The sequence below is a fragment of the Dendropsophus ebraccatus genome, chromosome 1 (genome assembly GCF_027789765.1).
Source record: "Dendropsophus ebraccatus isolate aDenEbr1 chromosome 1, aDenEbr1.pat, whole genome shotgun sequence".
Classification (NCBI taxonomy): domain Eukaryota; kingdom Metazoa; phylum Chordata; class Amphibia; order Anura; family Hylidae; genus Dendropsophus; species Dendropsophus ebraccatus.
In genome coordinates this window covers 6,129,395-6,143,948 of record NC_091454.1, presented here as the reverse complement: position 1 = coordinate 6,143,948, position 14,554 = coordinate 6,129,395, and the positions used below count along the sequence as shown (strand labels likewise).

The following is a 14,554-nucleotide window of genomic DNA, read 5'->3' as shown; positions in this document are numbered from 1 at the left end:
TGACCTCACTGTCAGCAGCTCAGGTTACCGTCCCCTCCTGAAATACTCTGTGCTGCTGGTAACTGTCCTCACTGTCAGCAGCCCAGGTTACTGTGCCCTCCTGAAATACTCTGTGCTGCTGTCACACTGGACGCAGATGGGTTGTGCTGTATGAGAGCCGTAGTGCTGATCTTACAGGCCAGACCCCTGCTGTTATCCCTGGGAGCCCCCACATCTCAGCACCCCCCCCCCCCTGCATTCCAGGCCTGACATGAGCAGAAAGTGACGCTTCAGTGGTCGGCACATTAATCCTCAGAGCCCAGCTGACTGACCCTGAGCAGGCTGCAGGGTCACATGACTACTGCCCGGACCACAGGTCTGCTCCACCAGCATACAGAAGTGGTACTGTACAGTGTCCATATATACAGGATAAGAGAAGTGGTACTGTGCAGTGTCCATATATACAGGATAAGAGAAGTGGTACTGTGCACCATCCATATATACAGGATAAGAGAAGTGGTACTGTGCACTGTCCGTATATACAGGATAAGAGAAGTGGTACTGTGCACCATCCATATATACAGGATAAGAGAAGTGGTACTGTGCAGCGTCCATATATACAGGATAAGAGAAGTGATACTGTGCAGTGTCCATATATACAGGATAAGAGAAGTGGTACTGTGCAGCGTCCATATATACAGGATAAGAGAAGTGGTACTGTGCAGCGTCCATATATACAGGATAAGAGAAGTGGTAATGTGCAGTGTCCATATATACAGAATAAGAGAAGTGGTACTGTGCAGTGTCCATATATACAGGATAAGAGAAGTGGTACTGTGCACCATCCATATATACAGGATAAGAGAAGTGGTACTGTGCAGCATCCATATATACAGGATAAGAGAAGTGGTACTGTGCAGTGTCCATATATACAGGAGAAGTGGTACTGTGCAGTGTCCATATATACAGGATAAGAGAAGTGGTACTGTGCACTGTCCATATATACAGAATAAGAGAAGTGGTACTGTGCAGTGTCCATATATACAGGATAAGAGAAGTGGTACTGTGCACCGTCCATATATACAGAATAAGAGAAGTGGTACTGTGCACTGTCCATATATACAGAATAAGAGAAGTGGTACTGTGCAGTGTCCATATATACAGGATAAGAGAAGTGGTACTGTGCACTGTCCATATATACAGAATAAGAGAAGTGGTACTGTGCAGTGTCCATATATACAGGATAAGAGAAGTGGTACTGTGCATTGTCCATATACAGAAGTGATACTGTGCAGCATCCATATATACAGGATAAGAGAAGTGATACTGTGCAGCGTCCATATATACAGGATAAGAGAAGTGGTACTGTGCGGTGTCCATATATACAGGATAAGAGAAGTGGTACTGTGCAGTGTCCATATATACAGGATAAGAGAAGTGGTACTGTGCAGTGTCCGTATATACAGGATAAGAGAAGTGGTACTGTGCAGTGTCCATATATACAGAATAAGAGAAGTGGTACTGTGCGGTGTCCATATATACAGGATAAGAGAAGTGGTACTGTGCAGTGTCCATATATACAGGATAAGAGAAGTGGTACTGTGCAGTGTCCGTATATACAGGATAAGAGAAGTGGTACTGTGCAGTGTCCATATATACAGGAGAGGAGAAGTGGTACTGTGCAGCATCCATATATACAGGATAACAGAAGTGATACTGTGCAGCGTCCATATATACAGGATAAGAGAAGTGGTACTGTGCACCATCCATATATACAGGATAAGAAGTGGTACTGTGCAGCGTCCATATATACAGGATAAGAGAAGTGATACTGTGCAGTGTCCATATATACAGGATAAGAGAAGTGGTACTGTGCAGCGTCCATATATACAGGATAAGAGAAGTGGTACTGTGCAGCGTCCATATATACAGGATAAGAGAAGTGGTAATGTGCAGTGTCCATATATACAGAATAAGAGAAGTGGTACTGTGCAGTGTCCATATATACAGGATAAGAGAAGTGGTACTGTGCACCATCCATATATACAGGATAAGAGAAGTGGTACTGTGCAGCGTCCATATATACAGGATAAGAGAAGTGGTACTGTGCAGTGTCCATATATACAGGATAAGAGAAGTGGTAATGTGCAGTGTCCATATATACAGAATAAGAGAAGTGGTACTGTGCAGTGTCCATATATACAGGATAAGAGAAGTGGTACTGTGCACCATCCATATATACAGGATAAGAGAAGTGGTACTGTGCAGCATCCATATATACAGGATAAGAGAAGTGGTACTGTGCAGTGTCCATATATACAGGAGAAGTGGTACTGTGCAGTGTCCATATATACAGGATAAGAGAAGTGGTACTGTGCACTGTCCATATATACAGAATAAGAGAAGTGGTACTGTGCAGTGTCCATATATACAGGATAAGAGAAGTGGTACTGTGCACCGTCCATATATACAGAATAAGAGAAGTGGTACTGTGCACTGTCCATATATACAGAATAAGAGAAGTGGTACTGTGCACCATCCATATATACAGGATAAGAGAAGTGGTACTGTGCATTGTCCATATACAGAAGTGATACTGTGCAGCATCCATATATACAGGATAAGAGAAGTGATACTGTGCAGCGTCCATATATACAGGATAAGAGAAGTGGTACTGTGCAGCGTCCATATATACAGGATAAGAGAAGTGGTACTGTGCAGTGTCCGTATATACAGGATAAGAGAAGTGGTACTGTGCAGTGTCCATATATACAGGAGAGGAGAAGTGGTACTGTGCAGCATCCATATATACAGGATAACAGAAGTGGTACTGTGCAGCATCCATATATACAGGATAAGAGAAGTGGTACTGTGCAGTGTCCATATATACAGAATAAGAGAAGTGGTACTGTGCGGTGTCCATATATACAGGATAAGAGAAGTGGTACTGTGCAGTGTCCGTATATACAGGATAAGAGAAGTGGTACTGTGCAGCATCCATATATACAGGATAAGAGAAGTGGTACTGTGCAGTGTCCATATATACAGGATAAGAGAAGTGGTACTGTGCAGTGTCCGTATATACAGGATAAGAGAAGTGGTACTGTGCAGCATCCATATATACAGGATAAGAGAAGTGGTACTGTGCAGTGTCCATATATACAGGATAAGAGAAGTGGTACTGTGCGGTGTCCATATATACAGGATAAGAGAAGTGGTACTGTGCACTGTCCGTATATACAGGATAAGAGAAGTGGTACTGTGCAGTGTCCATATATACAGGAGAGGAGAAGTGGTACTGTGCAGCATCCATATATACAGGATAACAGAAGTGGTACTGTGCAGTGTCCATATGTACAGGATAAGAGAAGTGGTACTGTGCAGTGTCCATATATACAGGATAAGAGAAGTGGTACTGTGCAGCCCCCATATATACAGGATAAGAGAAGTGGTACTGTGCAGCCCCCATATATACAGGATAAGAGAAGTTGTACTGTGCAGTATCCATATATACAGGATAAGAGAAGTGGTACTGTGCAGTGTCCATATATAAAGGATAAGAGAAGTGGTACTGTGCAGCCCCCATATATACAGGATAAGAGAAGTGGTACTGTGCACTGTCCATATATACAGGATAAGAGAAGTGGTACTGTGCAGCGTCCATATATACAGGATAAGAGAAGTGGTACTGTGCAGTGTCCATATATACAGGATAAGAGAAGTTGTACTGTGCAGTGTCCATATATACAGGATAAGAGAAGTGGTACTGTGCAGCCCCCATATATATAGTAGAGGAGAAGTGGTACTGTGCATTGTCCATATATATAGTAGAGGAGAAGTGGTACTGTGCAGTGTCCATATATACAGGATAAGTGAAGTGGTACTGTGCAGTGTCCATATATACAGGATAAGAGAAGTGGTACTGTGCAGCCCCCATATATACAGGATAAGAGAAGTGGTACTGTGCAGTGTCCATATATACAGGATAAGAGAAGTGGTACTGTGCAGTGTCCATATATACAGGATAAGAGAAGTGATACTGTGCAGTGTCCATATATACAGGATAAGTGAAGTGGTACTGTGCAGTGTCCATATATACAGGATAAGAGAAGTGGTACTGTGCAGCCCCCATATATACAGGATAAGAGAAGTGGTACTGTGCAGTGTCCATATATACAGGATAAGAGAAGTGGTACTGTGCAGTGTCCATATATACAGGATAAGAGAAGTGATACTGTGCAGTGTCCATATATACAGGATAAGAGAAGTGGTACTGTGCATTGTCCATATATACAGGATAAGAGAAGTGATACTGTGCAGTGTCCATATATACAGGATAAGAGAAGTGGTACTGTGCAGTGTCCATATATACAGGATAAGAGAAGTGATACTGTGCAGTGTCCATATATACAGGATAAGAGAAGTGGTACTGTGCATTGTCCATATATACAGGATAAGAGAAGTGATACTGTGCAGTGTCCATATATACAGGATAAGAGAAGTGGTACTGTGCAGTGTCCATATATACAGGATAAGAGAAGTGGTACTGTGCAGCGTCCGTATATACAGGATAAGAGAAGTGGTACTGTGCAGTGTCCGTATATACAGGATAAGAGAAGTGGTACTGTGCACCATCCATATATACAGGATAAGAGAAGTGGTACTGTGCAGTGTCCATATATACAGGATAAGAGAAGTGGTACTGTGCAGTGTCCATATATACAGGATAAGAGAAGTGGTACTGTGCAGCGATCCTTCTCTCGCTTTCCCCCCTGGGGCAGAAGATAATTTGGGGTTTTGCTCCACTGATCGGGTCAGGTGACCTTTAACCCCAGGAAATGTCAGCTTGTCCGGGGATGGTCATCCTGCCCTGTGGGGGTTAAACACAAAGTCACTGTAATTAAAGGCACAGCGCACACTTCCCTCCAAATACAGGGAGATGATTTAACCCTGCGAGTGACAAACCAGGAGAGATGGGTGCTGACCATCCCGATCAGCAGATCTCTCACCCGTCTGTATCCGCCATGTTGGCGCCATTATCCAACTTTCTCAGTCTCCTAAATGGCTGGAGTTATTAAATAATGGCACGTCACCCCCACCCATCCCCCACCGCTCGAAGGTTGCCAGATCCATGAGCTCAGGAAACGGGCGGGTAACATGGCTGCCATTCAGGAGCCAGGAGATCTGGGTGATCATAGTCCTATGTGGGGAGCCAGGAGAGCTAGGTGACCCTGTAATCATAGCGACTGTCACTCAGCTTTCCTGAGCCCACACTGGTCAGTCATGCAGTCCTATGTAAGGGCCCAGAAGAGCTGGGTGACCCTGTAATCATAGCGACTGTCACTCAGCTTTCCTGAGCCCACACTGGTCAGTCATGCAGTCCTATGTAAGGGCCCAGAAGAGCTGGGTGACCCTGTAATCATAGCGACTGTCACTCAGCTTTCCTGAGCTCACACTGGTCAGTCATGCAGTCCTATGTAAGGGCCCAGAAGAGCTGAGTGACCCTGTAATATAGCCACTGTCACTAAGCTTTCCCGAGCCCTGACCGGTCAGTCCTATGTGGGGAGCCAGGAGAGCTGGGTGACCCTGTAATCATAGCGACTGTCACTCAGCTTTCCTGAGCCCTGACCGGTCAGTCATGCAGTCCTATGTAAGAGCCCAGAAGAGCTGGATGACCCTGTAATATAGAAGCTGTCACTCAGCCTTCCCGAGCCCTGACCGGTCAGTCATGCAGTCCTATGTAAGGGCCCAGAAGAGCTGAGTGACCCTGTAATATAGCCGTTGTCACTCAGCTTTCCCGAGCCCTGACCGGTCAGTCATGCAGTCCTATGTGGGGAGCCAGGAGAGCTGGGTGACCCTGTAATCATAGCGACTGTCACTCAGCTTTCCTGAGCCTGGACCAGTCAGTCATGCAGTCCTATGTAAGGGCCCAGGAGAGCTGGGAGACCCTCTAATATAGCGGCTGTCACTCAGCTTTCCTGAGCCCTGACCGGTCAGTCATGCAGTCCTATGTAAGAGCCCAGAAAAGCTGGGTGACCCTGTAATATAGCCGCTGTCACTCAGCTTTCCCGAGCCCTGACCGTTCAGTCATGCAGTCCTATGTAAGGACCCAGGAGAGCTGGGAGACCCTGTAATATATTGGCTGTCACTCAGCTTTCCCGAGCCCTGACCAGTCAGTCCTATGTAAGGGCTCAGGAGAGCTGGGTGACCCTGGCATCATAGCATCTGTCACTCAGCTTTCCCGAGCCCAGACCAGTCAGTCATGCAGTCCTATGTAAGGACCCAAGAGAGCTGGGTGACCCTGGCATCATAGCGTCTGTCACTCAGCTTTCCCGAGCCCAGACCGGTCAGTCACTCAGTCCTATGTTGCTGTATAACAAGGCGATGTCCAATCAGGACTGAAGGAATGAGATGGTTGTGGGATCAGGTGCACCTGCTGGGCGTAGTGGCGGCACTAGGACCCTGCGGCCTCTCCAGCACTTGAATGGTTGAAGTGTGGCACTTAACCCCCGGCGTTCTGTCTGCGAGGGGTTAATGGCGCCCGAGGGGAGGGGTTACCCTGAGGTTTCTCATACCTACAACCTGCGGGCCCCCCTCCCCCGGCACAATGGGCCCTTTGTCAGGGTGCGGAGGATTAGGGATTGTGTTTTCTATTATTGTGGGGCTGATTAATCCTGACCCGGTGTCACTTTCCTCCGGGGGCCGTGGGGGGCCGTGGCTCCCGCTTCCTCGCCACCACCGCCACCGCTGCTGCCAAACTCTTTTTATGCCTCATTTGCCACGTAAGCGATTACATTGTAACCTGCCGGGTGGGGGGTCGCACCGAGGAGAAATGCTCTGTGTGCTGCAGGAAGGCGTCGGGGACGTGCTGCGGCCGGTAACACCAACGGGCGGGCGCAGGAGGCGCGACAGGTGTCAGGATAGCTATACCCCCGCGACTGTCACCTGACAATGACGCTTCTTATACTCCAGAGCTGCACTCATACTTCTGCTGGCTTCAGAGCTGTAATCTCCCAGCTCTCTCTGCAGCCACATGTCTGGGGCATTACAGTTAGCTGGTGTAAAAGCAGACAGCGCCCCCTCTAGGTTGTTAGGATGATATCTCTATACAAACTTGCACTCCAGAGCTGCATTCATAGTTCTGCTGTAATCTCCAAGCATTGCCCCCATTCTGGGATACACCTCGCTCTGTACAATAATTTAAGTAAGACGCCTGCAGACAAACCGTGTTAAACAGTGAGTTCAGCTCTGGAGGCAAAGCATATGACGATGATGGGATCAGTTACATCATGATTAAGTATGGTGTGCCCCTTTAAGAAGCTGTGTATACTCCTGGAAGGGGAGGGGGTCCATGCTGACCACAGGGTCATAAGGTCACAGCAGTACCTCCTCTGGGGGTCAGGGGTCAATGCTCCGAGGCCGATATTAGAGCAGGCAGCGGGCTGTGGGGGACGGGCGTCAGTGCTATTAGCCCCTGGAGAGACCATTACTGCAAATGGGAGAACCGGTTCAGCCGCCAGATTGGTTGTCGCTGGTCATGTGACTGCTGCCGCTCCAGTGCTGTGTAATTAATCAATATTCAATAACAATTTCTAACTTATCGAAACTTTCAGGATCACCTGATCACCTAAGCTCCTCCCACCCACAGGGGCTCGTTACAGTGCAGAAAACTAACCTGAAAGTGTATCCGATCTGGAGTGATACACTCCAACAACCTGCAGCTATTCACTGGCAGCAAGCAGAGATCTCTGGAGTAACGCTCTGCAAGGAGCCTTAAAGGGGCGGGGCTGCCGAGACATCTCTGCTTGCTGTCAGTGACTAATACTTGTCACAGCTGAGGGATGATGGGAGGAGGAGGATGATGATAAGATGTGAGGATGATGGGGGTAGGGCTCTTACTTCATCTCCAGCACCTCCTCCAGGTGTTTGCGGCGCTCGGCCCGCAGGCTGGTCAGGTGGATCTCCTTCTCGGCCAGCGACTGCTGCGTGGAGGACAGCTTGGCCTTCATGGACTCCAGCTCCTGCTTCACCTTCTCCATGGCCATCATCAGCTCCTCCACCTGAGAGAGAGAGAGGAGACAGACTGCATGACTGGCTGAGCCCACAGCGGCGCCCCCTGCAGGACGGGCACAGACTGCACATCACACCACAGGGAGAAGAGGTGCTGCCATCTGCTGGAGGGTACAAGCTATTGTTGCAAAATTACAATTCCCATCATGCCCTGACACACAGCTCACATAAGAATCCATCACTATATTCCATAGCCCATCTGCCTTCTTAAAGGGGACAGCACATGCCATGGAAGCTGCTGTCGTCTCTTCTTGAGAGGTATTGCTGCCCCTTTAAGGAGCCCCCCAGGGCACGGCTCGCCCTCAGCCAGAACAAGAGGGGTCTTCACGGCCCATAATGAGTCTCTGATTAGCCGCTAATTATAATTACAGGGGACGAGGTCAGCGACGGGCGAGCGGCGATCAGAGGCCGGCCCGGCACATTGGGGGCACTTGTCTTCTCTGGCAGCGCCTGTCGGGGGGAACAGAGCAACGTCTGTCCGCTCACCCCACCCCCGCTCTGACCCCCGCAGGACGTCACCTGGGGTGGCGGGCGTCATGTTGGGCACAGCTGATGCCGGGCAACAAAAAAAAAAAGATTGTCAGATATAGCAGAGCTCAATATGTCGGCCACAACATGTTATACATAGGACTGCAGAGAGAGCGGATATAGCAGAGCTGGGTTTGCCATATGCCACATGTTATACATAGGACTGCAGAAAGAGCGGATATAGCAGAGCTGGGTTTGCCATATGCCACAACATGTTATACATAGGACTGCAGAAAGAACGGATATAGCAGAGCTGGGTTTGCCATATGCCACAACGTTATACATAGGACTGCAGAAAGAGCGGATATAGCAGAGCTGGGTTTGCCATATGGCCCAATATGTTATACATAGGACTGCAGAAAGAGCGGATATAGCAGAGCTGGGTTTGCCATATGCCACATGTTATACATAGGACTGCAGAAAGAGCGGATATAGCAGAGCTGGGTTTGCAATATGCCACAACATGTTATACATAGGACTGCAGAAAGAGCGGATATAGCAGAGCTGGGTTTGCCATATGCCACATGTTATACATAGGACTGCAGAAAGAGCGGATATAGCAGAGCTGGGTTTGCCATATGCCACATGTTATACATAGGACTGCAGAAAGAGCGGATATAGCAGAGCTGGGTTTGCAATATGCCACAACATGTTATACATAGGACTGCAGAAAGAGCGGATATAGCAGAGCTGGGTTTGCCATATGCCACATGTTATACATAGGACTGCAGAAAGAGCGGATATAGCAGAGCTGGGTGTGCCATATGCCACAATATGCTATACATAGGACTGCAGAAAGAACGGATATAGCAGAGCTGGGTTTGCAATATGCCACAACATGTTATACATAGGACTGCAGCAAGAGCGGATATAGCAGAGCTGGGTTTGCCATATGGCCCAATATGTTATACATAGGACTGCAGAAAGAACGGATATAGCAGAGCTGGGTTTGCAATATACCACAACATTATACATAGGACTGCAGAAAGAGCGGATATAGCAGAGCTGGGTTTTCTGTTTGGCACTACGTGTTGTGATGTCACAAAGGGCAGATTTACATAGGACTGCGCACGGTTTAGCTACAGATGTAGCAGAGCTCATTGAGTTCTCCGCTATAATGTGTGACTATATGTACATATGCCCCTTATGTGAAACCACGCCCACTTGTCACTTAAAAAGTGATTAGAAAAGTGCAAAAAAGTACGTTGCACAACTTTTTAATTATATCTGCAGTTCTCCAGCTGTTGCAGAACTACAACTCCCAGCATGCCCTGACAGACGCAAGCTGTCAGGGCATGCTGGGATTTCTAGTTCTGCAACAGCTGTAAAGAAATAAGCTGGAGAACTCCAACCTTGAACTACTACCGCAGTCTAGACATTGATGGCTTCCGTGGCACTACAGCTCCCAGCAGGATGACGCTCCAAAAAAAGTGACAACCGCGGCCGAGAACGCCAAAAAGCGACCACGTCGTAAAACGCCTTCCAAGGTCATATAAGGTGATGGCTCTGGCGGTAGCTGGAAAGTCTGAAGAAAACCACCCGCTTTCTTGGGAGAGGTGAAAAAATCGTATTGGGGGGGGGGGGGGATAGTTAACGTCATCGACCATGTGACCGAGGAGACACCGGCACCCCCCTTTGCACACAAGGGGATTAGTCCAGCATGGCGAGTCTGGGAGAAAAAGGGTTAAGCCTGGATTTTCACGCTTGCTGGTTAAAGGAGAAGGTTCAGGGACCCGACGCCCCCCGCTGATGTAATGATCTCACGCTACATCGTCGCCACCGGTCGCTAATGATTGACAGAGGCGAATTATTATAATCAGCCATGACCGTATATAATAAGACGGATCCCGGCGGCCGCTGCCAAGAGGAAAGGGAAGACGGCCAATGAAAGCGGATATGGGGGAGGCAGCCCGTGAGGCGGCAGGAGGTACTGCATGCCCACCGGTCAGGGGTCACATGTTACAGGCACGCTGCCCAAATGGGTTCTGCCTCAGCAACCGCTTCATTAAGTAAGAGATATCTCCATGGATGGCGCGGCAGGACGACTACTGGGCGCTGTCCAAACTTGTTCAAGTGATCTACGAGAAGAATTGTACCGTGCTGCGGAATAGGTTGGCACCATAGGTGTATATAGACTATTGGAATAAGCAGCTGTAATACTCATCGTGGCCACTAGTGGCCGGCAGAGTGCGAGAATCTCCAGGCAAGGCATCTCACTTTACAGCCTGCTGCCACACTGAATATTATAAGGTTACTGTCAGACGGAGGGGGGAGGATGAGGGAGCTATGGGTTGGAGGAACGGATTGGGGTCCAGAGAGGAAAGACACAGCGGGCATGGCAAGGCGCTGGGGGGCTCACTATACCTTGCACCATTTAAAGGCAGGATGACCGGCATCATGCAGCGCTTCACAAGACAGCTTCAGAGAGAGGAGGGAAGCATGCGGTTATACAGGTACAGTGGCATGCTGGGAGTATACACATCCTAATGTACAGGGTGCTGGAACACTTTCCTACTGAGCCACGCACTACTACTCACTGTGCTCCGGAGCTGGGGTTATGGGCACAAGGACATGGACTCACTGAGCTGCACACTGCCCCCTTACCACAAGGATGGTCACTTCAATATATACAAGAATGAGTGCCCACTGAGCTACAAACTGCAATGGAGCTGGTGTCATGAATAATATATGCCCACTGAGCCACTAACTGCAACGGAGCTGGTGTCACAGGTAATATATCCCCACTGAGCCACTAACTGCAACGGAGCTGGTGTCACAGATAATATATCCCCACTGAGCCACTAACTGCAATGGAGCTGGTGTCATGGATAATATATCCCCACTGAGCCACTAACTGCAACGGAGCTGGTGTCATGAATAATATATTCCCACTGAGTCAGTAACTGCAACGGAGCTGGTGTCACAGATAATATATCCCCACTGAGTCAGTAACTGCAATGGAGCTGGTGTCATGGATAATATATCCCCACTGAGCCACAAACTGCAATGGAGCTGGTGTCACAGATAATATATCCCCACTGAGTCAGTAACTGCAATGGAGCTGGTGTCATGAATAATATATTCCCACTGAGTCAGTAACTGCAATGGAGCTGGTGTCATGGATAATATATGCCCACTGAGCCACAAACTGCAATGGAGCTGGTGTCACAGGTAATATATCCCCACTGAGCCACTAACTGCAATGGAGCTGGTGTCACAGATAATATATGCCCACTGAGCCACTAACTGCAATGGAGCTGGTGTCATGGATAATATATCTCCACTGAGCCACTAACTGCAATGGAGCTGGTGTCACAGGTAATATATCCCCACTGAGCCACTAACTGCAATGGAGCTGGTGTCATGGATAATATATCCCCACTGAGCCACTAACTGCAATGGAGCTGGTGTCATGGATAATATATCTCCGCTGAGCCACTAACTGCAATGGAGCTGGTGTCATGGATAATATATCCCCACTGAGTCACAAACTGCAATGGAGCTGGTGTCACAGAGAATATATCCCCACTGAGCCACTAACTGCAATGGAGCTGGTGTCACAGAGAATATATCCCCACTGAGCCACTAACTGCAACGGAGCTGGTGTCATGGATAATATATGCCCACTGAGCCACAAACTGCAAAAGAGCTGGTGTCACAGATAATATATCCCCACTGAGTCAGTAACTGCAATGGAGCTGGTGTCACAGATAATATATGCCCACTGAGCCACTAACGGCAATGGAGCTGGTGTCATGGATAATATATCTCCACTGAGCCACTAACTGCAATGGAGCTGGTGTCACAGGTAATATATCCCCACTGAGCCACTAACTGCAATGGAGCTGGTGTCATGGATAATATATCCCCACTGAGCCACTAACTGCAATGGAGCTGGTGTCATGGATAATATATCTCCGCTGAGCCACTAACTGCAATGGAGCTGGTGTCATGGATAATATATCCCCACTGAGCCACACAGTCTCCTAATTTAATATCCTACTAGTTCAATAAACTCTTCTACTGTGTATTGGTAATGTACACAACAGCACATATTCACCAAGCCATGCGCTTCCCCCACACCGAACTGTGCCGTGGTCATAGCATACAAGATACAAGGATATGTTACCACTGAGCCACACACCTCCTCATTGTCTTGTAGAATGAACCCTCCTACTAAGCCAATGTAACATACACATGTGCTCACTAAGCCAGACACTACACCCTTACAAACCTGTGTAATTTAGCTAATATAGCAGACACAAGTACATATACTCACTGAGCCACATGCTTCTTCCTTACAAACCTGAGTAATATATCAGACACAAGTACATGTACTCACTGAGCCACACACAGACATCTTACTACCTAGGACACATAGGACACTTAGTCTGGTGTAAAAGAGCTTCCGTATTACTACCAAGAGTTTCCTGCTTCCACATCAGGGCCCTTTCCCACTGAGCCATGCGCCGTCTACATCTACAAAACTCTGAACCCATATCTATCTATTCTACTCTGAACCTATATATATATATATATATATATATATATATATATATATATATATATATATATATATCTCTATCTATCTATATATATATATAGTCTACTCACCTAGCCAGGTGCCACTTCCTGCTGATCTGTGGGCAGCAATTACACCTTCCCACTGAGCCCACTCCTCCACGCCGTTCTTCTAGCTCACTAAGCCAATAAAGCCACCATGTTTCCAGACACCTACACAGGGTCTCAACTTCCAACCTGCTGCAATGTACGTAACGCAGTGGTCTCCCTACGGTGCTGCTCATCCTGCTCTTCCTGGTTCATGAATACAGTAAAGAGTGAGGCACAAGGTATCTGAGCTTATGCCTTTCAGGATTGACAGAAAGCTGGGTGATCACTGGTCCACCCTGCTCAGGGATGGGGAACCTTCGGCCCTCCAGCTGTTGCAAAACTCCCATCATGCTTTAGCTGTCCAGGCATGATGGGAATTGTAGTTTGCACCAGCTGGGGGGCCCAAGGTTCCCCATGGCTGCTTTACGGCCTGCAGTAAAGCGAGGCCCTCCCTCCGCGGCTGACCTGCTTCTGGTAGTTGGCCCTCGCGGACTCCTCCTGGGCCAGCACCATTTCCCGCTCGGCGGTGATCTGGACGCTTTCGCGCAGCGCCTCCTCCAGCTCCTCGATGCGATCGTCCTTCTGGTGCATGACGTCCTGCGGGAGAGGAAAGGTGAGACCGTGAGGATGGAGGAAACCGTCAGCGAGGCCGAGTCAGGAGAAGCAGGAGAGGTTAGTGGCGGAAGACAGGTGAAGAGAATCAAAGATGGCGTCCGGCGCAAAGATGGCGGACGCCTGGTGTCCTGGAGCCAGCAGCGACAGGAAGCCTCCAGGGACAAGGCGGAAGATGAAAGCTGTTAGTAGTAGTAGAGACGGGAGACGGCAGCCACGCAGAGGGCGGAGTTAGCAGGTGGTTAGTGAAGCAGGATTTAAAGGAGAAGTGCACCTTAAATCAACACTGAGCCCCCGATCCCACAGAGGTGGAGCTCCATTTTAACCAATGGCAAAACTACAACTCCCATCATGTCCTGTTGTAATGGCTTGATTCTGCTCAGGGCATGGTGGGAGATGTAGTTCTGTAATAGCTAGAGATACACAGGATGGCGGAAACCATAGTAACCCATGGAGGGATGCGCCCCCTATCATCTCACAGTCTGTTGCCAGACTACAACTCCTATCTGTCAGGGCACGATGGGAGTCATAGATCTGCAATGTCAAAGATTAATAGAAAAACATCTCCCCCCCCCCCCCCCCCATGGACTTGGTACATGCCACCACACACATCTTGCCAGTACAGGATCAATCCACTCTTGCCTGAGGCAGGGGTGTACGATACCTGTAGACCTGGCATGGGGAACCGCCTGCCCTCCAGCTGCTGCAGAACTACAATTACCATCATGCCTGAATGGGATAGTTAAAGCTTTGG

General features: G+C 48.4%; 1 protein-coding gene across 5 annotated transcripts in view; it reads right to left on the bottom strand.

Moving 5' to 3' along the window:
* Positions 1–14,554, bottom strand: part of ERC1 (ELKS/RAB6-interacting/CAST family member 1) — an 86,168-nt gene that overhangs the window by 16,862 nt on the left and 54,752 nt on the right. For all 5 annotated transcript variants that reach the window (XM_069965077.1, XM_069965113.1, XM_069965105.1 and 2 more), the window contains 2 exons: positions 13,654–13,785; positions 7,879–8,039 (listed from right to left, as the gene is read on the bottom strand). In XM_069965077.1, the coding sequence (XP_069821178.1) occupies positions 7,879–8,039; positions 13,654–13,785 (293 nt within the window). The remainder of the gene's footprint in view (positions 1–7,878; positions 8,040–13,653; positions 13,786–14,554) is intronic.